Below are 22819 nucleotides of genomic sequence, written 5' to 3' on the forward strand. Positions count from 1 at the left end.
CGACCGCCGCCGCCGTGTTACTCATTCCACCAACCAGCCACCTCGTCACTAATTCTTCCGTTCTTTTCCTTCAAGAACTCTAGATATAGACAACTGGACTTGAATTCTAAAACTCGAATTGTCTTGCGAAGCTGGAAACGAGGCGAAATGGATAACGGCTTGGTCGATTATTCCCCGCACAACCCGACGAAGGTGGAGAAGCTCAATACTGCTTCTAATGTCATTCTAATCGATAATTACGACTCATTTACCTGGAATGTCTACCAGTATCTGGCTCTTGAAGGCGCTACAATCACGGTCTATCGCAATGATCAGGTCACGCTTGACGAATTAATTGCGAAGGCACCAACTCAATTGGTCATTAGCCCTGGCCCAGGCCACCCCGATACCGATGCAGGAATCAGCAAAGCGGCAATAAAGCATTTCAGTGGAAAGATCCCTGTTTTTGGTGTTTGCATGGGACATCAATGCATCATCTCGGTGTTTGGCGGAAAGGTCGATGTGACAGGCGAAATCTTACACGGCAAAACTTCGGTGTTAAAGCACGATTCCAAGGGAGTATATGATGGACTGCCGGCATCTTTGGATGTCACCAGATATCATTCTTTGGCAGGAACCCGGCCAACACTCCCAGACTCCCTCGAGGTTTCTTCTTGGGCCAATCTGGAGGTTGGTGGGAAGCCCATTATCATGGGATGCAGACATAAAGGTAGGTTAATTTCACATTTTCTTGGAAAAAGTATGTGCTAAAAATGTATATAGAATATACAACAGAAGGCGTTCAATTCCACCCGGAAAGTATTCTGACCGAGCATGGACGGACGATGTTCCGCAATTTCCTGAAATTGCAGGGCGGCAGCTGGAAAGAAACCCAGGGTACTTCTACAACCGAAACGAGCGAGAAGAAGACTGAGAAGAAGAAAAATTCTATATTGGAAACAATCTATGCCCATCGAAAGGCTACAGTAGCGGCTCAAAAACTGATACCTTCACAAACACCGGAAGATCTTCAGGCCACTTACGACCTTGGTATAGCACCTCCGCAGATATCTCTCCCCGAACGGTTAAGACGGTCCCCATATAACCTCTCCCTAATGGCTGAAATCAAAAGAGCCTCTCCATCTAAAGGAATTATTGCAGCCTCGGTCTGTGCGCCTGCGCAAGCAAGAAAATATGCCATGGCAGGCGCAAGCGTTATATCTGTCTTGACGGAGCCTGAGTGGTTTAAGGGCAGTCTAGATGACATGCGTGCCGTGCGCCAAAGTCTTGAAGGGCTCCCAAATCGTCCCGCAGTTCTTCGTAAAGAATTCATCTTCGATGAATACCAGATTCTCGAAGCCCGCCTCGCTGGGGCAGATACTGTGTTGCTCATCGTCAAGATGCTCAGCGTTGAGTTGTTGACAAGGCTTTATAACTATTCGAGAAGCTTAGGTATGGAGCCATTGGTCGAAGTAAACACGCCAGAAGAAATGAAGATCGCGGTTGAGCTTGGTTCACAGGTAATCGGAGTTAATAACCGCGATCTGACAAGCTTTGAAGTCGACCTAGGCACGACAAGTCGCCTCATGGACCAGGTTCCAGAAAACACTATTGTTTGCGCATTGAGCGGCATCTCTGGGCCCAAGGACGTTGAAGCTTATAAGAAAGATGGCGTGAAAGCGATCCTAGTTGGTGAGGCACTAATGCGCGCCAAAGACACTGCAGCCTTTATATCTGAGCTACTTGGAGGTGGTATCCAAAACAGTGAAACAGTGAAGCACTCGCCATTGGTTAAGATTTGCGGAACTCGAACCCCTGAAGCTGCTCGTGTGGCTATTGAAGCCGGTGCCGACTTGATCGGTATCATTCAGGTTGACGGCCGTAAACGACGTGTCTCAGACGAAGTTGCTTTGCAAATCTCGGAAGTTGTAAAAAATACGCCTCGTTCATCAACAACCACTCCTGCTACCAGTTCAAATCAATCTCTCGATTATTTCGAACACTCAGCGAACTTGTTGCGACATCCTACTCGTGCTCTCCTTGTTGGTGTTTTCGCTGGGCAGCCCCTCACCTATATAGTCGAACAACAGCGAAAATTAGGACTTGATGTTGTTCAACTGCATGGTGATGAGCCGTTAGAGTGGTCTCGTCTTATTCCTGTTCCCGTGATTCGCAAGTTTAGCCCTGGCGAGCCCGGTCTCGCTCGTCGAGCTTTCCACGCGCTCCCCCTGCTTGACTCTGGTCGTGGTGGATCGGGAGAAATGTTAGATCTGTCATCAGTGGCTAAAGAACTGGATAACAACCCCGGCGTCGGAGTCCTTTTTGCTGGAGGATTGAACCCTGAGAATGTTGTCGAGACACTTAGCAAGCTAGGTAAATCAGCCTCTAAGGTCGTTGGTGTTGATGTCAGCAGCGGTGTGGAAACAGATGGCGTTCAAGATCTCCAGAAGATTCGTGCTTTCGTTTCCGCAGCCAAAAGTACCTAATTTTAGAGTCGAATAGAAATGAATGAAAAGTGACATGTTTGTGATGACTTACTTTATATCCGTGACCTTGACACATCACTTTCTTGCAATCTAATCTTCAGTCTATTGGACATTCTCTTCCAGAGTCAGTTCTCAACTAGCATTGTGACGTAAAGGTTGTTTACAACTTCAAACTACTTACTGAGGCAAGGCAAATTATCCATCAACAACACTACGTGCCTGCTTCACTTCTATCATGTGCTATTAACAGTTGAAGCCATCCTATGACTTGGATGGATATGCTCTGAACACCTGCCTCTTTTTAACCTTGCAATATCACCCCTCAGAATCAAGTCGTTTGAATTGAATATTTGACTCTTATCACCTATCTTCCTCTTTACAATATCCAGATCTCACATGCACAGCCTCTTAAATTTGAACTGCCTTTCCCCCTTACCAAGAGCCTCTCACTCTATCCAAAAAGACTTCGAGGGCTAGACTACAAATATGGGAAAAGGATTCAAGGATGTGAATATTGCCTTTGCAGGCACGCATGAACACAGCGAAAAAATCCCACAATGGGTCAAGGCGAACGGAGGCATTTATTCTCGCGACGTGACTGAGTTGGTAACCCATCTCGTTGCAACTGAAGCTGCATTCACCAAAAACGTTCAAGCGGGTACGTCTTCATGATAGTAACTTATTGGTATATACTAAAACTGTGTTTTAGTCCAAAAAGCGAAGAAACTAAACATCAGAATCGTCACGTATGACTGGCTTGAGGACTCGCTGATGTCAAAAACCCCTGCGCCGAAATGTGTCGGTCCTTATCTCTGGGAGCGGGTTTTGAAAGACAAAAGGAAACGTCAGCCTGCCAAAATGTCGAGTTTAAAGAACGTACGACAGAAAAAACAGAGGGGCGTGGATCCGGGTAACATGTTCTGAGATCAAATTACAGATCGGAAGCAAGCTAATATGGCTCAGAGAAAACCTTGGGAGAATTCCGCAAAGGAGCTCGAGCGATCATTTCCGATATGGAGGACTGTGAGTTGCCTTCAAAAGAGTTGATCTAACTGGGATGTAATAAATATATGCAGTGGGATATCATCTTTACGTTGATAAAGACACTGGAGTGGCATATACTGCCACCCTTGTACGTTCCTCGGTCGTCAACAGTCACTTTCATAAAGAGACGTTTCTCGCCAGGGTAAGTGATCCGATAGTATTTATTATCCCACCTCACCCAAATCCTCACCTGCTACGCGTACCAATATACTACCCGTTTGCTCAAGAAATATAGGTATATGAGACTAATAAATCTCCTCACACTTACTCCGCGTTCGTCAAGTATAGCCGTACTGGAGCATCCGGCAAGGACATCCTAGCACCTGGTGGAAGCACCCTCGATCTCGCCGTATCTACGTTCGAGAAGTTCTTCAAGACGAAAACAGGTTTGGAATGGAAGGATCGTTTTGATGATTCAAGAGTGAGAAGACCGAAAAACAATGAAAATGGGGAGCCTTTTCCTGCTGACGAAGGATGGTTTAGGGATGGTTTACCTTCGAACGACCTACTGGGATTTTGGGAAGTTTGAGAATTGATGCTCAGAGTAAAATCACCGACAGTGTTGCTAGAGGTAAGAGCTTGGAATTCCCTCAACTCGCGATGTTGCTCTGATTTTGAAACGGCAGAACATATGTCGATGGCCAACAACGATTCTGCAGAAGGACCTGGCTTGATGCTGGAGAAGAGGACAGCCGGTAGCGCGAACTCACCACTCAACTAAGTACAGCATCGATGACTGCAAATTTGAACTCGAAAACCTGGCGCAAGAAACGGACTCTGACGTACATAGCAGTAGATCGACTATGATGAGCATATTGAAATTATTTTCTTATGATTACTCTTCATCTACTACATAAGTCATCGTAAAATTCGAATGAACCCCATTGCTTAGACCTAGTTCTTTTGTATTAGCTATGTTTTAGCTATATCAGAAATATCTAATCTCATTTGCCTTTTTCCTTGATTTGAATTTTCCACATGGGTAATTCTGATCAACCTCAAAAAAAAAAATGCATCACTACGAAAATACACTAGGAATCGAGACCCCACAAGACGCCGTATTCACCAACCGCCATATATGCACAGAATAAAAATTCACGACTGAAGTTGAATCACTCAGAGGTAATCCTTTTTCCGACTTGTTCTTGTATACTGGGTCAAGGCCCACTCGACATCCCCTCCAGCGTTCTTCTCAAGCGTTCCTCCTCGGATTTCGAAAAGCCTCAAAGTCATTCGCGGTCCAACTTCGGCGAGTTCCACATCCTGATACCCCGTTCGAACAAAGACATGATGGCGAACCTCAATAGCATCTTCTGAATTCCGGAAAGTCACAACTCGGTTGCCCAATTTGTCACCACCTTCTCGTGGTGGAAAGAGGTGCTTGAGGATTTGAACAACACGTTTTCCTAGTTTGGTGGTGAAACCTTCAAAGATTAGATGCGGATAGCTCTCTGAAACGGTTCCTCTTGACGAATTCGGGATATCAGCTCTCAGCATCACATTATGTAAGGAGAAGCTGGCTGTTGGTCCATGCGGGAGATGCGAGATTGTGATAGCGGTAGGGGTACCACGATGCTCGTGGAGGAGGATCATATCTGTAAGCGCTGCAGAATTGGCGCTAGAGATCAGGTCAGGTAAAATCAGATTACCTCGGTTTAGGCGAATAGAGGTGGGGAGAAGGAGACGGATTTCTTTGGCAAATGTGCTCAGACGTGCGGACGGGGAGCGAGAGGTGGTGACAAGTGGGCGGGGGTCGACTAGACCAGAGGTGAGGGCGTATTCATCATCAACATCGATGGTATCATCATTGACTTGGTCCTTGGAAGACGACTGCAAAGACTCGTCGAATTTGAAATCTTCACGCAGGCGCTTATCGTTGGCGATGGATGAATCGAGCGGCTTTCCAGATGCGAGCGAAGCCTTTAGCTTCGCTCGCTTCTCTGCAATCGCTGCATCCCGAAGCGTCAAGGCTGGAAATGGTTATTGCTAGTTTATACAGCTTGGATACAGTCGTACATACCCTTTCTGTAGAGATAGTCCCGTCGCTCTCGTGCTTGTCGGCGCTATTGCGATTGTTAGCTAGTGTCTCTTAAAGGGTATAAAAATTGTAGCAAAACCTATACATGCATAGTATAGGCGAAATGAGGTATGGCACGACTTACAATCATGATTGTGCGATGGTGGTTGCTGGTACCAATTGGAGCATGATGAATCGCAGATAATCATTTTTTTATTCTGCCGATAAAGACCTGCGCCTTTGGTCTCTGGCGCCCACCACAGCGGGGAATTTCCCCAAAAGCGGAGCTGACAGCCGGCGCTGATTGGCCCCTGCGGTACTGCTGGTTGACCACCGCCTTTGCGGAGAGCTTTTCTTCGGCCGCCACACATCCAGTCTTCACTGTCCCTGTCAATTTCAAGCAGGCTGGGAGCAAAGTCCTCCCTTGTGATGACGCCGGTCCTTTATCTCGTGCTCCTTTCTCCCTCTTCTTGAAAGCATATCACTACCAGGTGTTTTGTGAAGTTCTTTCTCAGGCTGCCGGGTATCCCCCGCTTGATCGCACACAGGCTTCTTGTGCCGCAACAAGGCGCATTCAATCTGCAAAACCCTACAGTAACAATAGAGTCAAGCGGGTTTGATATCTCTCAGACTGTCTTTCACTGCACTTTGCGTTTTTCGTGGCCAACATTACAGCCTTATCGACTGGATGCTGTCGCATCTCACTTAGCATTCATTCGATTCGACATCCCACCTCCTTCCTGCCGTGGCCGCACTCTCCAACTTTGTAACCCCGACCTACGATGGATGCTTTTACAAACATGGGAAACCATTTGGTTTCCGATTCAGCGTCAGCAATCAATGCAGACGATGGATTTTCTACTGTCGACCCGGATGAGAGTATTTTAGGCCTAACTGGTGGTGCCCGACGACGGAGACACGATGATGAGGACGATGTATCTGATGGCCTCGACGATGATGATCTGGAGAGCGTCGCGAGCGTGCCCGTTGGCGGTATTTCACGGAAACAAAGGGTAGAAGAAGAAAAGGAACTTCCTGCCCATGCCTGCGCGTAAGTGAGATGTTGGTTGTTAGGAACCACTGGGGATGCTAACTCTCTCCAGGTACTGCGGTATTCATAATCCAAGCAGCGTAGTAAAGTGCCTTTCCTGCAGCAAATGGTTTTGCAGTGCCCGTGGCAATACCTCGTCCTCGCATATCGTAAACCATCTCGTTCGCGCACGTCACAAGGAAGTACAACTGCATCCGAGCTCATCCCTGGGCGATACGATTTTGGAATGCTACAACTGCGGTACCAAAAATGTCTTTCTGCTCGGTTTCATCCCTGCAAAATCAGACACAGTTGTCGTTCTCTTATGCCGTCAACCATGTGCGGCCCAGCCGTCATCGAAGGATATGAACTGGGATACGTCTCGCTGGCAGCCACTTATCGAAGATCGCTCCTTCTTGTCATGGCTAGTTGCAACGCCATCGGATCAAGAACAATTGCGAGCACGTCACTTAAGCCCCCAGATGATTGCTAAGCTCGAGGAGATGTGGAAAGACAATTCAAGCGCTACAATTGCTGATTTGGAGACCGCTAATAGTGTTGATGATGAACCTGCACCTGTTCTACTACGCTATGATGACGCCTATCAGTATCAAAACGTCTTTGGTCCGCTGGTGAAAATTGAGGCCGACTATGACCGCAAGTTGAAGGAGTCGCAATCTCAAGATGGACTGGTGGTCCGCTGGGATTTAGGTCTCAATAACAAGCATTTGGCTAGCTTCGTTCTTCCTAAGCTTGAATTAGGTGATGTGAAACTAGCCGTAGGCGACGAGATGCGTATCAAATATACCGGAGAGCTTCGCGCAAAATGGGAAGGAGTAGGCTATGTGATCAAAATTCCCAACAACCAGTCTGACGAAGTCACTATCGAGTTGCGTGCCAAGGGCGATCATAAGTCTGTTCCTACAGAATGCACGCATAATTTCACGGCCGATTATGTCTGGAAGGCGACATCATTCGACCGTATGCAGCTCGCCATGAAAACATTTGCTGTCGACGAGATGAGCGTATCTGGCTATCTTTTTCATCGCCTTCTGGGTCACGAAGTTGCAGCTGCGCCAATGAAAACGCAGATGCCCAAAAAGTTCACTGTCCCTGGTCTTCCTGATCTTAATGGCAGCCAAGTCAACGCAGTCAAGAGCGTTCTACAAAAGCCTTTGAGCTTGATTCAAGGTCCTCCGGGAACTGGTAAAACGGTCACATCAGCCACGATTATCTACCATCTTGCAAAAATCAATGGAGGTCAAGTGCTTGTGTGTGCGCCCTCGAATGTTGCTGTAGATCAGCTCTGTGAACGTATTCATCGAACAGGTCTCAAGACTGTCCGTGTCACTGCTAAATCCCGCGAAGATGTTGATTCCCCTGTCCGTTTCCTATCTTTGCACGAACAAGTCCGGATGAATGACAGCAATATCGAACTAGCCAAGCTTAACCAGCTGAAATCGGAGTTGGGAGAATTGTCAAGTCAAGACGAGAAAAAGTTCAAGCAACTTACTCGCGCTGCTGAGCGGGAAATTCTGACCAATGCGGATGTCATCTGCTGTACCTGTGTCGGCGCTGGCGATCCACGACTAGCCAAGTTCAAGTTCCGCACAGTCCTCATTGACGAATCTACCCAATCCGCAGAGCCTGAATGTATGATTCCTCTTGTCCTAGGCTGTAAGCAGGTCGTTCTTGTTGGAGATCACCAACAGTTAGGCCCAGTCATAATGAACAAGAAAGCTGCCAAAGCTGGTCTCAACCAGTCACTTTTTGAACGGCTCGTTATCCTTGGCTGCTCACCAATTCGATTGAATGTCCAATATCGTATGCCGCCTTGCTTGTCGGAATTCCCCTCCAACATGTTCTACGAAGGGTCTTTGCAGAACGGAATATCCGCTGAGTTTCGCTTCCGTCCGGATGTTGACTTTCCCTGGCCAGTCGTAGAGACTCCAATGATGTTTTGGTCTAATCTCGGCAACGAAGAAATATCGGCATCTGGAACTTCCTACCTGAATCGTACGGAAGCTTCCAATGTTGAAAAGATTGTCACCCGTTTTTTCAAGGCAGGAGTTCGACCTCAGGATATTGGTATTATTACCCCCTATGAGGGTCAGCGCAGTTATGTTGTGTCATCCATGCAAGCAAATGGCACTTTCAAGAAAGAGAACTACAAGGAAATTGAAGTTGCGTCTGTGGACGCGTTTCAAGGACGAGAGAAGGATTTCATCGTTCTCTCTTGCGTTCGTTCCAATGATCACCAGGGTATTGGTTTCTTGAGCGACCCTCGCCGCCTGAACGTCGCACTAACCCGTGCTAAATATGGTTTGGTCATCTTGGGCAACCCCAAGGTCTTGTCGAAGCATCCACTTTGGAACTATCTTCTTCTTCATTTCAAGGAAAAGAAATGCCTTGTTGAAGGTCCACTATCCAACCTCCAAGAGTCACTTGTTCAGTTCAGCCGTCCCAAGCAAGCTTATCGCGGCCCACAGCGGTTTCAGATGGCTTATAACCATGCCTCCAGTATGGCTAGTGGCATGTCCAACGGTAGAAACGGTAACCGGCTCGACTACCATGACTCCGGTTCCGTAGTTGGATATATCCCCGACGATGTCTCTTCTGTTCATTCTTCAGCTATTGGGGGCGTCGGTATTCCCTCCGGCTATCCACGAATGTTTCAAAACTTTTCCGACACTTGGCCGACACTCCCTGGTGCTCGTCGGGCTAATGGTGCTCGTGGCAAAGGGACCCCCAGCGTTGCTGGCGAATCCGTTGCTGCTACTGAATCCGATATAACGGGCAGTGTTATCGATGGAAAGGGCGGGGCCGGGCAAGGAGGAGTCAGCCTCGCTGGATTAAGCATCAACGATATTAACAAGCAGTCAAGCCTCAGCCAGTCTGATAGGTTGAAGCGTTACGTCGAGTCTGGTGGTCGTGATACATACAAGGCCGGCGCCAATGACAGCAGTAGCATCTTCGGCGGTAGCACAACTAGCATTCGTGTACCACGTGTACCCGGACACACCCAAGACGACGATGATGCTCGTAGTGTATCCACAGCATTTGCCAGTCAGGTGGGTGGCAACTACGACTGAGCACAATCAGGCATGTTTACCATGGTTGCTTCCTTATTGCCTGCCAACCGGCCAATGCTTCGTATACCGGAGTCATTTAAACCACCCTCACTCTATCCATAAATTATGGCCATATGTGATGTGTGGGATCACATGTATATCGCCGTTCTCTTGGAAGACGATGCTGCAGTCTTGTTGATCTGAGGACGGAATTCATCTCTCAAGACTACCAGTCTAGACCGAAAAGTTGCCAGACTTCCCAGTGATTTTTCGTGTCTCTGGGGTCTTGATTTCTCCTTGTATTGACAGGACTTACACGTTGAGAGAATCGTTGAAGAATTGTGCTTAGTGAAGTGAAGTGATACATGCACTAGACGGCATTCATCTAGGGGCGAGTCTTGCAGTTTTTTGGGCTCATTAGTGCCTGAAATTCCAAGCAAATTGCAAAAGGCTTGCGTCTTTGTATTTGATACTTGTCAATGCGTGCGATAAAGAGAATGTAATATTACCCGACTTTATGGTTGACACAAGACTCCGTGAGTTTAATGGGGCTTTGAAGAAATCCACTTACCAAGTCACAACATCCAAACAATCGTGGCGTGCTTATCATACGGTCATCTGAAGGTGATGAGCAGGACATTTTCTCTTTTAATTTGACAACCAGCCTTTACTAGACGGTACTAGCTGCAATGCTATGGCATTATTCTTATATTGATTTATACTCATTTGCTATTTGTTCACACCAGATAAGAAGACAATTACAAAACCCAGAATAAGAAACATTCCTTGTCGTAAAAGTTATTGTGGACAACCATGATCACTCAACCTAAAACACCTGACACCAATGTAAATGCAATTTATAGTGACTGTATATGAGAGAAATTCAAACACAACTCCGAAGATGGTGGTATTAGAACCGCTTCCACGGGTTTGAAGGAGGTACCGCTGGCGCTGGCGCCATCCGATACTCCAAAATATCATCCACAGAAACCCAACCAGAGCGCTTCGTAACGACAGACCATCGAATCACATCCCTCCACTCTTCCCACCACATTTCCTCACTCTGCACAACACATTTCCGGCCTGCAGCCGCAGCGTCTGCCACAGGTGGGAGGGAGGCATACGGCCAAACGGCGCGAACGACTTCAAATCGCTTCTTCTCCAAAAATGGCGAGACTAGCGTTTTAAAGAAGCTTTGGCTGCTTTTCGGGGGATATACTACCACTTTTGCATACTTGACGGGGAAGGAAATGGTTACACGTTTTTCGTAGCCAGTCGCTGCAATCAGGCTGCGGATCTGGCCTTCGATATAACTAGCGTTCCAATTGGAAAGCTGCCGCGTTAGAGTGAATCTACGCTCTTTGTTAGTCGCCAATGTTTCCTTCTGGAGAAGGGAGTTTATAGGGTAGTACGTACGACTTCAAAGTTGACGTCTCCTTACAGAATCTTGTAGCCCATTCGTCCAGGCCACCTTTAATGTCAGGGATCGTGCTCTGACCATCTTTTCCTCTGTACGCCAATTCCTGATCGCCGACCAGTTTGACGTAGTTCCATTTATTCTGCGAGTTCTGCGCTAGAAATAACGAGAGCATGTTTATTTTGATATCGAAATCACGTCGTTGCCCGTCTTCTTGCTTCTCGCCAAGAATGTGGATGTAAGGTAGTGGGGGAAGAGTAGCCTGCTCCTGCACGAAGCGAACAAGCGCTGACGCATTGGATGTGAAGGAGGGGTGATATGTTGACACTGTCGATCCATCCTTGGAAAGGGATGATTCTGGGATTGAATATTTGGAAAAGTCAATGGGTGGTAGCGTGGAGGTAGCATTCGGCCATGCAGCTGGCGACAAAGTACTCGGCGTGTTCGTTACCAAGCTTGAATATGGCGGCGGTTCCGAGGTGAATGTTTGGTTGAATACATTGGCATTATTACTCTGTGTAGGCTGGTTTTCCTGACCGGCCTCTGAAGAACTGTTATTTGATAGTTGGACAGGTGAAACAATGTTGGAAGATTGCCACGGCTGGTGGGGCTGCGATGATAAAGCTGCCTTTTTCGACATTCTCGCAAAGTTAGGTATGAAGAAGCAATTCGACACTCTTTGGAAGAGTCTGCATCTGTCGTATCCGAGGGCACAGCGAGTATGCGAAATAAATATCAGGTCTAAGCCTCATCTTTGCGCAAGGCAGGCAGCAGAGAAAGCTGAATCGCAAGTTACTTCCAGTTTCGGTTAGGGCTCGGCGATAATAAGCATGGGCCGCTAGCTGTGACGCCTCAAGTGCTTGTAATCTTACAGTACGATCGTATCAATGGATTGAGGAAGGCCTCTTATTTCACTCTCCTGGATAAAAATTGACATTCACCATCGGACATTAATATTCCTATTTGACAAGCAAGATCTATAATGTCCATCAATAGATATCTACATAAATTCCGGAGTTTGCCCCTTCGACATAATCCTTTTTTCTGCCTCTCATTGCAGATATTATCATTGATATATCAATTGATGTATATACCTCGATTTTCTCTTGTGACATGAAACTCAGAAAAGCAAATACAGGTGAGGAAACAGAGTAAAAAGTCAATTCCCTTTGAGAATGTACGGAACATGTTAGTTACACACAGATCTAGGACGACTTCTTCATGCAAATGGTCATTTAGCAAGCCCAATGTTCATTTTTGGAGTTGAGATGATTTTTAATGTTCACAAATTGTTCTCATATTGTATACGAGTAATTACATGTTGTACAATGGGTGGGGCCTAGTAGTAACAATGCCTCTGCAGTCATTCCTTTATCATGAGAGAAATTCGATAGAAAGACCAAAATACTGAATCCTATCTGTCTCAATTAGTTATTTGTACAACTGTATATTGGGAGGCTTCATCAGAGAAGAGTACATACTGTTGATGCATTGAAGCTGGGCCAAGGCTGCCGTTGATTGGCTGATGGCTCTTCTTCCCGTTTGCTTGCGATAAACGATAATCTGGCGACGTCGACACAACCAAACCGATTCACTTTCATATCCCATTGCTTCAGCACTGCACAACTAGGAAACGACCTCGACTGTGACTCTAACCATGGATCCATTCTCGGCAGAAGGAGGTATATTGCATCACCGTCCATCTACGTCCACCCCGCAATGTGGCATTATTCGCCCGTGGCTAATATGTCCCGCACAGAGCTCGTCAACATTCACAACGCCTTCCACCAGGGCCAATACCAGAATGTAATCGACTTCGACACCTCGTCGTTTTCCCCAGAGAATGCACTTCCCGCGCGTGTACTACAGCTTCGAGCAAAAATCGCATTGGGACAGACGGATGAAGTATTGGCAGATGTCGAGGGAGAGGACACACCAGACCTAGCGGCCGTCAAGGCGCTCGCACAGAATACAGCTGGCGACACTGAGTCGGCTCTTACGCTCGCACAGAAACTCGCTGAAGAAAACAGTGACAACAACACTGTTCAAGTACTTGCTGCTACTGTGTTGCACACGCAAGGGAAAACGGATGAGGCCCTGTCCCTTCTCAGCAAGCATCAGGGCAATCTTGATGCGTACGTCTATCCCCGTGATGGCATGATATGGATTTCCACTAATAAGCGACGTTTTATAGCGTCTCACTCTCTGTTCAGATCTACCTCCAAACGAACCGCATCGATCTTGCCCTTAAGGAAGTTTCCGCCGCGAAACGATTCGCACAAGATTCTCTACTTTTCAATATCGCCGAGTCGTGGGTTGGACTGAGGATTGTACGTCGACCTGGATCCCTTGCAAGAAGAGTAGGGCTGATGAAACACAGGGCGGTGAAAAATACCAATCAGCATACTACGTATACGAGGAGCTGGCGTCAAATCCCAATTCTACTGCACCTCTGTCTATTGCTGGCCAGGCTATTGCGGAGTTACACTTGGGCCGCCTTCCGGAAGCTGAGGCAGCTTTGTCCGAAGCAATTCAGAAATACCCAGAAGATGCACAATTGATTGCCAACACAATCGTCTTGAACGTGCTCAGTGGCAAAGACGCTACCGAATTAACCGAGTACGTTATCGGGTTTTGTCTCAATTTCCATGTGTGTCTCGCTAACATAATACCCAACCACAGAAAACTTAAGACTATTCAACCCACTCATGCCCTTCTCACTGACTTGGAGGAAAAGAGCTCTTTCTTCGACACAGCTGCTGCTAAGTATTCTGCTAAGGTTTCTTCATGATCATTAATTAGATGAAATGTTTTAAATTGGTATATGATGGAGTCTATGTATATGTTGAAGACGGTAAAAAATTCAAAATTTCACAAAATAATGTTGACCTTGACGTGGTCCATTTTCCAAGAACGCCTAGCACCATACCTGTGCGACGATGAGACGTCTTTCTTAGGTGAATTTTCCAATTTGAACATATCGGATACACCAAACGGGCCCACCGGTGTGTGAGAGTTCCTTCGACGATTTTATAGAGACGATCGCTATTCAACTAAATAGTAAAAAGTCTTTGGAAGAGTATTGTATCGTCCTCGCTATATCAGATTGTGCCAGTGGTGATATATCTGAAGTGAGATAGTATCTGGAAAATCATCTGACAAATTAATATTCCTTTATGGGTCATAATTGCAATGGAAATACATGTCTTATTATAGCTTTGTAAGAGAAAAACTCGTTCATGATTTCTCTTCTCGATTATGGCGCTGAAATAAATGCTATGGATTTTACTTTGCTATCTTTTTGTCTGACAACAACCATGTATCTTTTTTAATTTGTTTACTCTTTTGTCGGCCTATGTAATTGGCGTTACAGGCCATTCAAAATGTTTTGTCTTTGGCTTGAATGGCCACATACTCTATCTGCCAAGGTATCTAACTTTGGACCATCTAGAAAGTCGCCATACAAAGATACAAAAGGAAACGGAAGGAATGTGCCGCCTCTAAGAGCGGAAATGATGCGCCGGACGCAAAGGGGCGAAGATGCCGAGCCCTACCACGGAAGATGACCAAAAATACCTTCAAAAATATTGTATCCATATCAGAGGAGTTCATGTTTGGACCGCATATGAAGAATATGCCACTTAACCGGCACAGGCCGCAGGAACTAATGCTGTATGACGTTGACTGGTTCATCCATGCCATATTAGACACAAGAAGCCCTGTGACAACATGATCCATCGACGTGACTGGATTATTGCACCAGAAGAAAAAAAGAAGGAAATGGAGAGTCCATGGCAATTTCTGGCGGATCAATGCTATGCAGCTTCTACCCTTGTCCAGTCGAGAGGTCCGGAAAAAGCAGAACGCACTCTCAAGCAGTAATTCGAGGGCGTGGAACATGCAGTTCAAGACTTGTACCCTTCATTTATGGTCAAGTTTTGGAGTATCTGTCTTCAGCTGCGAAGTATTGACCTTCGCTGCCCTCGGCCGAAAACACAGGAAAATTTTCTCACTCTGGTAAAGAATACTTTCTTGAATAAGTTCTCTGAGGGTAATCCCTTATTCCAGATGATTGATGCCTTGATTCGGGTATCAACAGAAGAGGGGTTCTTCAAAGCCATTAAAACCATGATAGCTGTCAATCGATTCCAGGACCACAGCGTCGTCTTTTTACACATGTTATCTGTCTACTACAGATATTGGGACAAACAATATCTCAATAAGTACCAAACCCTAGAGAGTTTTCAACGATTGTGGATAGAAGTCTCTGATCTTCCTGGCTGTAGAACGGACTCCTATAAGTTTATTTATGTGAGATATTGTTTCATATACGCAACATACTATGTTCTTGAGCAAGAAAATGCTGCGATACAAATGGCAGATGATCTCCTTGAAGATCTCAAAGGACTACTATCCCGAATATTGAGTCCCACATGGAATCTGGTGACTCTTGCGTTTACCTTCTGGTCCCAAATTCTCTCCAAATTTTATTATGGACAGAAAAACCTATTTACATGCTACGAAACCCTTGAGCATGCCATATCTAAGCTGCAAAGTGGCGAAGGGGAATGCTACACCAGGGCGGCAATGCTTTCCCGTATCTCCCTGAAATGGTTAGAGGAATGGAAAAAACGTGGACTTGATATCGTATATCCATATATTGGGCAAATTGCACAGACCTCAGAGCTGGGTGATTATGATGATCCAAATAGAATCTCGGCGGCTTTTCGCCACTCAGGAGAAAATCAGTGGAGTAGACAATGGCCCTTGCAAAAAATGTTGGAAATCTGCCACCTAGAGACTTGGCCAAAACGACAAAAGCGTGAAAAGAGGAAGGAAACGGAAACACAGGCCAGTCATACGGGCCTTCGTGACGGCGAGGAACGGCCGCGCAATGAGGAGGCAAGTCCTGCAAATAAAATTGACAAAAGTCAAAATCAAAGAGACAAGGGCAAGAAGGATAAAGGCCACGAGAGAGCACAAGGAAAGGAGCAGTCATCAAATAGCCGAAATAGAATGTGTCAGAAATGCATGCTGGAAGCCAAGAGAAAGCAAGAGTTCATGGAGAAGTGCGGCTGGAGAACTGGTATTGTTCATAATCTATAAAGTACAGACTGGAGGTGTATTCAAACTGACAGAAATGGGCAATTATCTCATATTCGTCGTTTTACTTCTCTACAATCTCTCCTTTAGTGAATGGAGATCATTGGTGTCGTTTGACTGTCGAGGGTCCAGCGCAATTCCCAGAGGTAATCATATTCTAGTTGTCATGAGGCTGCTAATAGCTTCCCCATCCATCAATACCATATCTTATACTTTGTCCATTCCGATTTTCATATCACTGGCCTACTTGTTGAGAATGAACGAAGTAATATTGTTGACTGAGAATGTGCTGATTATCGACCCGAGTACTGGGAGTTCACGAAGGCCATGCACACCTCCAGTTGAAAACCTCCACAACGGGTCATATTTTACCGTATTTTCAGGCGTCAATATGAAACAGAGTTTAAATTTGAACGGCAATAGTGGAGGTAAACACCTTTTTGAGTGTGAATAAATTTGGGTGCTGCCTCCAATTACCGCAAATTTCTTTCTCGGATCTCACAGATTTCTACTGTTGAACCTGGCATCTTGTTAAAATACATCTTTTATCTCCTCACTCCCTTGTATGAAGAAAATCGTGATAGCTGTCATGAAAACCGGATAGAAACCTCGCCAGTTCAACGATATCACCACTGAAGAGCAGAGCTCTGGTGAGCTGGGAATGTTGACTGTAGACTCTCTCCATAAATGTTGTGCTCTAAAGTGGAGAAAGTTTTGGAAAGGTCGCCAAATGTGTGGTAACAACGAACATAAAAGTCAGTTATTACCGTACAACGAAATTGTTTTGATATATAAATTTACTTCTCTAATCTGAATTAGAAGGAAGGTCTCTAGTTAAGTGAGAGTGCTTGTATTGTTTCACTTGGGTTAATTTGGTCATCTTACTCGTCTGGCGCTGTCGCAGCAATTGGCCAATTGGGTTTAGGGTTATCCAGTCGGGTGTTGCAAGTTGTACCACATAGAACCGGGTATATCAAGCAGTCCTAAATATTATCCGATGATATTTGAAGAATGGCAAACCATAAACAAAATGTTTTTCGAGATCCGAATATTTTAAGATCTCAAATATTCGTAACCCTCTAGTGGAGACCAGACGAGTCGCCATGACGCGGCTTCGGAGTCTCGGCCATTAGGGCTTTGGTAGGCCACGCAATACATTTGCGCAAGCTGAGTACACATCACTCCCTGAACCTCGTCCACACAAGCTTTTTAGCAGAAGAAGGCTTCCATTAGTATATGATTTCCAAGTTGTTGGCTTGTCAATACTACCACTAGTAACAGTAGTATCAGCTACTGAGCCTGCTGCAAATAACGTGTCAGGCCCCATAGCTAATCCCCCTGGCCCCATAGCACCAGTTCCGCCAGTTGAGTGATCGGATCGAGGGTTCGTTGTGGCTTCCCAATGCTCTCCACCTGCTAGATATATGTCTGCAAGCTCAGCCATGACGAAGCCCTCCAATGGCTACTCACTGCATGGTTATTGTCTCAAACTTACTATCGGGAAACAAGTAAACCAGGACTGTTGAGAGGCTAGTATACTAATAATAGTCGAAAAATAGTCGGGGGGGGGGGGGGGGGGGAAATGACTAAATATAATATTGTTAATAAGCTATATTATAATTGTCAGTAATTCTTCTTTTTATTTAAATTTGAATCTTAAATATTTAGTCCTGTTCACTCCACACTATCGTTCTGGTTCCCAAGTCGCTCATTTAGTGTTCACACGTATAGCCGCCTCTCGTTAATACGTCAATCTTTGAGAATGTCATCATTCACCAAACTGATTGTAGTGGCACTTGCCGCTGTCTCTGTGCCGTTCGTGTCTGCTCAGACGTACACCAACTGCAATCCTTTGGACGGTTAGTAGCCAACTCGGCTGTGCAATATCAATACCCTAAGTGTGCTGGAGGCTAACAAACAGAAACAGAAACATGCTCTGCCGATTCTGGTTTGTCGAAATGGTCTTTTTACTCTGACTTCACCACCGGAGACTCTGCCTTTGAAGACTGGAACACCACCGCCGGAACAGTTAACAGTACATCTTCCGGCGCTGCTTTCGTAATCAACGAAAAGGGAGATGCGCCTACTATCAAGTCCAACTTCTATTTCTTCTTTGGCTATGTTGAGGTCAAGATGAAGATTGCCAGTGGCACAGGCATTATCAGCAGTATTGTTTTTGAGTCCGATGACCTTGATGAGATCGATTGGGTAAATTCATTCTTCAAACCTTTTTTTAAATAAACCCAAGCGCTCATATCTATGCAGGAAGGAATCGGTACATACAACTACGAGATAGAGACAAACTACTTTGGCAAGGACAACACTACCACCTACGACCGTGCCACCTATCCTAACGTCACCACCCCTGCGGATACCTTCCACACGTACGCCGTTGACTGGACCTCGAGTCAGATTGAGTGGTTCGTTGATGGTGTATCCGTACGCACGCTTGCGTATGAGGATGCTCTCGATGGCAAGAACTTCCCGCAAACTCCAATGACCCTGAGAATCGGAATCTGGGCTGGTGGAGACCCTGACAACGGCGAGGGCACGATCGAATGGGCTGGTGGCGAGACCGATTACAGCGATGCCCCTTTCTCTATGTACGTCGAGTCTGTGAAGATTATCAACTACAATCCGGCCGATACATACACCTACTCGGACAAGACTGGTGACTACACTAGTATCAAACTTGCCAATACTACCAGCTCGGGTACCACCACCAGCAGCGTATCTTCGCTGTCTAGCTCAACCACTAGTTCTAGCAGCGGCAGCAGCACCGGAGCCAGCACCGCAACCAGCACCGCAACCAGCACTGGCACCATCAGCAGTAGCAATAGAACTATCAGCTCGAACTCGACATCTTCCACGCCTTCTCCGTCTTCTTCTACACCAAGTTCCAGCACTTCAACCGCCAGCAGCGCAAGCTTTACTGCGGCGGCGGCGAACGTTCTGGGCTTGACTATGAATCCAGTTGTTGCCTTGCCCATTGCCGCGCTGTTTTTCTTCTTGTAGAAATATGCATAATAGAAACAACAGTACTAAGGTATATGTTTTGGAATACAATTTTTTATATCTAGTCTCTGTTCTGAAATTGCGGGCAGCTCGCATGGTCATGTTTAATGCTAAGTACGGTTATGGACAGCCATCTAGACATCGGCATGCAGGGGGCCTTCAAGCACAGTCTCAAATCTATTTCCTATTATTAATAAAATATTAGCAACTTGTGTACCGTTATTTGTTCAATAAAACTAGATTTGATCTTGCCTTAATCAATTTATCGTCAGGCGTGGATGAGTTTTAAAGCTAGCGGGCATACATTCACGAACGGATGGAAAAAGTTAGACATTCGTTTCAAGGCTTCTTAGCATGTACCACAAATCTATATTGACGTCAGCAAAAAGCCCAATCACCTAGCTCATCTTCAATCTTGGAAATGAATACTTACAGCCGAGTATAAGGACGAAATTGCTGCCTCTCTGAATTTCTCAACTCATTCCTTACTTCCGCAAAAAGGACCAAGGCCTCTATTCTCGACCACTTCAACTCTCTTGTAAATAATCTTATTCCATATGCCTCTATTGAATTCGTTGCACATCGCAGGCTGTCGTGGCCGATTTGGAGCTCACGTGGATCTAAAGACTCTTTATGTAATGGGATGTTGTAGACGGTTTCCTTGATGTCGCGGAAACCGGTTGCTTGGAGATGACATTTTAATTTTGATGCCACATTCAACGTCCTATTTCGCTTCTCGGCTGCTTCATGGATAAGTCGTAGGAACTGGGTCAGGTGGGTGTCATTATCGAGGTTGCGACTCTGTCGCTCGTATCGGACATCGAATTCCACTTCAACACATTCGATAAACCCTCCTGGTCTTAATAGGCTGAATGCTCTTTCTAGGAAAGTATTCCAATTGCTGGCACATCTGTTGCCTTGATTATTTGATAATTCACGAAAGGGGAGGGGGCGGCAAATACCCTGCAAAACATCTAATGTAAATGAAATCAAACTTATTCTCCCCAAACAACGTCAAGTCTTCCGCATCAGCTACCAGGAATTGTAAGTTTGGTGGAACCCATAATGGCTGGATTGGGCTCAGGTCGGCTCCGATCACCTCAGCAGAGGGATATAAACTGTTTCTCAGGTCAGAATAATAAGAAAACCGAATGAAATAAGGTTTTAATTTTACTCAGCCATTTCCATTGCCCAAATTCCTGTTCCTGTCCCTACGTCGAGGATTTTCTGAGGGTTGCTAAGAGGAGCGTGGTGTAGGCTGTCGCGCATTGTAAAACGAAAACTAAAATGATGTCGTTAGAGATAGCGTATGAGACAGGGTGTATATAAATTTGGGGTAATCACATTTCGTGGAACTAGAATGCAATTATTAGAATCACATCTCTGGATACTACGGGCGAAACCAAGGCCAACCTGATTCAGACGATTCTGTTCCTCCTCGTCATTCGGCAAACTGTATAAATTGTAAAAATAAATGGGTGAGACTCATTTGATCAAAAGATATTGGATTGAATACTCACAAATAATGTAATTCCTTACAATTCCTCCTATCAGCATCAGTTTCCAAAGCAACGAAAGGGTATTTCACCTCGCAATATGCATGATACCGCCGATCATTTTCAAAGGGATATTGATATACATTATTGTCCACGGTTGTTGTCGAGAGTGGCCGGTTTCGGTCTTCTGTAAACTGGCAGGTTTATCAGATTACTATGTTATCACGATGAAGTCTCTAGATCTAGATACATCACCCTCAGAGCTCAAGGCTCTCAAATCATTCCCTGCGTCATTCATATCTATCGTTAGTAGGGTTAGTTTCATTATTTATCAAAGGAGCTCTGAAAAGAGTACAAAAACCACGGGTAAATACCTAACAAGTGCAATGTAACACTTAATGGAAATGAAATTAGTAAAGGGATTCCGTAGATAACCCGTTTCTGGGAGTTTATCGAACGTTATAATGTGGACGGCGTTTGGTAAACTTACAGAGACTTGCGCATATCATAGTAAAAGTTGCTGGTTATGGTCACTGAAAAGTAGTATCTGTAGCGATTGATTCTGATGCTTGTCGATTTTTTGTTTCGAGTCCTTATGTTTGGAGTATATTCGAACTTGAGGTATTCGTTCATTTGTCAATGTAGGATGATTATGTGGAAGAAATAGACGGGAATCTCAAGAATTTCGAAGGGGTGGAATTTGTTAGCTAAATTGTGAGCGTCAGCTGTTTGACAGAGTGACAGCAATTACGTTGGATTTCCATCTCGGACGGCCTGCATGCTGCGTTGCAGCAGCATCAGGATCGCCGACAGGGGAAAGCTGATACCCAATGATTGCCTAATCGGGTGAATAGACAAAAAGTGATATACTATTGGCACATCTCAAGCTAACATGTGCGGTGTTTTTATCGATCACACCGTCACACGGACCTGTTTATACACAGACTAAGTCGAAGAAATAACTACTTGAGATTAAAAACCTCATTGAGGACGCTAATACTAAGTTCCTCATTAGGGTCTAGTTCCGTATAGAGGGACATTCATAGTTTTATCAAATCGTCAGTCAAGCCGACCTTCTCGCGCAAGATTAATGTCTAGCATACACAGCCACATCTAACCGCTCCTCCAGTTCATTCTACTAGCGTCGAAATTAATCAGTGATCTATCGAGTTTCTTCACAAACTTTGACCTCCAAAAGCACACCCGCTTAGTGACATATGACACGTCAGCTTTTGCCACCAACACCGAAAAAAGTCGAACAAAAGAAACGAAAGGAAAACAGCTCGATTTTATCGGACCAACGTGAGTCCCACCTGCCGAACGTGGCTTTGTACATCTTCCTTATCTAATTTAGTTTAAAAAAAAAGCCCGGCTCGCATGCATCTACTTTAAAGTAGAATAGATGTAGGTTCTGACTTCTATAAGCCCAATCGGGCCACTTGTGAGGTGATCCATAGTAATATGTGATACGTATCGGTGGTTAGCTCGGCAAATAGTATGCACATTACATCTGCGATGCCTACGGAAGGGATGATATGGATTTACACATGTATCGCGGTTATTGGCGATGGTTTACCTGCAAGGCAGAGCTCGGCCCCCTACTTATGTGCGTGGGATCGAGATCAATCTAACCAGGAGAATATGCCTACGAATATTGTCGTTCAAAATGTTAATAGATTAAAAGATATGTATAAATTCTCTACAGAAGTCGTTAGTGAAGCCCCTGCATCTGTACAAGTTATAGCTAAACAGCGTCTACATCCTATATATCTATCGCCTAGACATTGATTTCTTGATCTATTAATTACATACTACATGTATTTTAAATGATTTTATAAAATTAATCGCTATATAATCACCACCTTGTTTTTTTGGGTTAAAAACTACACCATATCAATGCCCAGAAATACCACTTACCAGTGTCCCAGCTGTTCCCATGTTCCTGCGTCAGCCACGTGCTACTAGTATTTGTCACAGTGGCTACAAATTCAAATGTTCTATCTACATAGGTAGTGGTATATGGTATTCTTCAAAAATAATGGCATCAAAGAGCGAACTAATGATTGTGGAATACTAGCCTCTGTGGATAACTACTGGATTGGTAAAGAATGGAGTGTATGTTGAAGGTCGATCTCATAATTATGTTCGTCTTTTTGCTGCT

At 45.3% G+C, this 22819-nt stretch overlaps 8 protein-coding genes across 8 annotated transcripts; 5 read left to right on the forward strand and 3 right to left on the reverse strand.

Moving 5' to 3' along the window:
- Nucleotides 1–147: 147 nt before the first annotated feature.
- Nucleotides 148–2465, forward strand: BGW36DRAFT_396262 (putative anthranilate synthase multifunctional protein TrpC; the record flags this gene model as incomplete). Its single annotated transcript, XM_046218139.1, has 2 exons — nucleotides 148–709; nucleotides 763–2465. The coding sequence occupies 2 exons, from the start codon at nucleotides 148–150 to the stop codon at nucleotides 2463–2465; spliced, it is 2265 nt and encodes a 754-aa protein (XP_046072956.1).
- A 486-nt stretch (nucleotides 2466–2951) lies between these two features.
- Nucleotides 2952–4230, forward strand: BGW36DRAFT_426199 (BRCT domain protein; the record flags this gene model as incomplete). The annotated part of the gene is made up of 7 exons (XM_046220231.1): nucleotides 2952–3123; nucleotides 3175–3375; nucleotides 3429–3488; nucleotides 3542–3651; nucleotides 3745–3930; nucleotides 3993–4080; nucleotides 4136–4230. The coding sequence occupies 7 exons, from the start codon at nucleotides 2952–2954 to the stop codon at nucleotides 4228–4230; spliced, it is 912 nt and encodes a 303-aa protein (XP_046072957.1).
- A 395-nt stretch (nucleotides 4231–4625) lies between these two features.
- On the reverse strand, nucleotides 4626–5677 carry BGW36DRAFT_426200 (U3 small nucleolar ribonucleoprotein IMP4; the record flags this gene model as incomplete). The annotated part of the gene is made up of 3 exons (XM_046220232.1): nucleotides 4626–5479; nucleotides 5530–5572; nucleotides 5672–5677. The coding sequence occupies 3 exons, from the start codon at nucleotides 5675–5677 to the stop codon at nucleotides 4626–4628; spliced, it is 903 nt and encodes a 300-aa protein (XP_046072958.1).
- Nucleotides 5678–10412: 4735 nt separating this feature from the next.
- Nucleotides 10413–11824, reverse strand: BGW36DRAFT_317990 (uncharacterized protein). Its single transcript, XM_046212591.1, has 2 exons — nucleotides 11044–11824; nucleotides 10413–10979 (listed from the first exon to the last, which is right to left on the reverse strand). Exons 1-2 carry the CDS (start codon nucleotides 11682–11684, stop codon nucleotides 10538–10540), a joined length of 1083 nt encoding a protein of 360 aa, XP_046072959.1. The 5' UTR covers nucleotides 11685–11824; the 3' UTR covers nucleotides 10413–10537.
- Nucleotides 11825–12790: 966 nt separating this feature from the next.
- Nucleotides 12791–13835, forward strand: BGW36DRAFT_294643 (putative coatomer subunit epsilon; the record flags this gene model as incomplete). Its single annotated transcript, XM_046211120.1, has 4 exons — nucleotides 12791–13179; nucleotides 13239–13374; nucleotides 13425–13663; nucleotides 13727–13835. The coding sequence occupies 4 exons, from the start codon at nucleotides 12791–12793 to the stop codon at nucleotides 13833–13835; spliced, it is 873 nt and encodes a 290-aa protein (XP_046072960.1).
- Nucleotides 13836–15220: 1385 nt separating this feature from the next.
- On the forward strand, nucleotides 15221–16150 carry BGW36DRAFT_358033 (uncharacterized protein; the record flags this gene model as incomplete). The annotated part of the gene is made up of 1 exon (XM_046213924.1): nucleotides 15221–16150. The coding sequence occupies one exon, from the start codon at nucleotides 15221–15223 to the stop codon at nucleotides 16148–16150; it is 930 nt and encodes a 309-aa protein (XP_046072961.1).
- Nucleotides 16151–17795: 1645 nt separating this feature from the next.
- On the forward strand, nucleotides 17796–19529 carry BGW36DRAFT_339641 (concanavalin A-like lectin/glucanase domain-containing protein). The gene is made up of 3 exons (XM_046213043.1): nucleotides 17796–18006; nucleotides 18075–18355; nucleotides 18413–19529. Exons 1-3 carry the CDS (start codon nucleotides 17910–17912, stop codon nucleotides 19160–19162), a joined length of 1128 nt encoding a protein of 375 aa, XP_046072962.1. The 5' UTR covers nucleotides 17796–17909; the 3' UTR covers nucleotides 19163–19529.
- A 62-nt stretch (nucleotides 19530–19591) lies between these two features.
- BGW36DRAFT_293998 (S-adenosyl-L-methionine-dependent methyltransferase) lies at nucleotides 19592–20825 on the reverse strand (the record flags this gene model as incomplete). The annotated part of the gene is made up of 4 exons (XM_046211051.1): nucleotides 19592–20072; nucleotides 20125–20280; nucleotides 20337–20444; nucleotides 20683–20825. Coding segments are annotated over 4 exons (888 nt in total), but the record flags the coding sequence as incomplete, so codon positions are not given.
- Nucleotides 20826–22819: the final 1994 nt, after the last annotated feature.

The sequence above is a fragment of the Talaromyces proteolyticus genome, assembly GCF_021365285.1.
Source record: "Talaromyces proteolyticus strain PMI_201 chromosome Unknown BGW36scaffold_5, whole genome shotgun sequence".
Lineage (NCBI taxonomy): Eukaryota > Fungi > Ascomycota > Eurotiomycetes > Eurotiales > Trichocomaceae > Talaromyces > Talaromyces proteolyticus.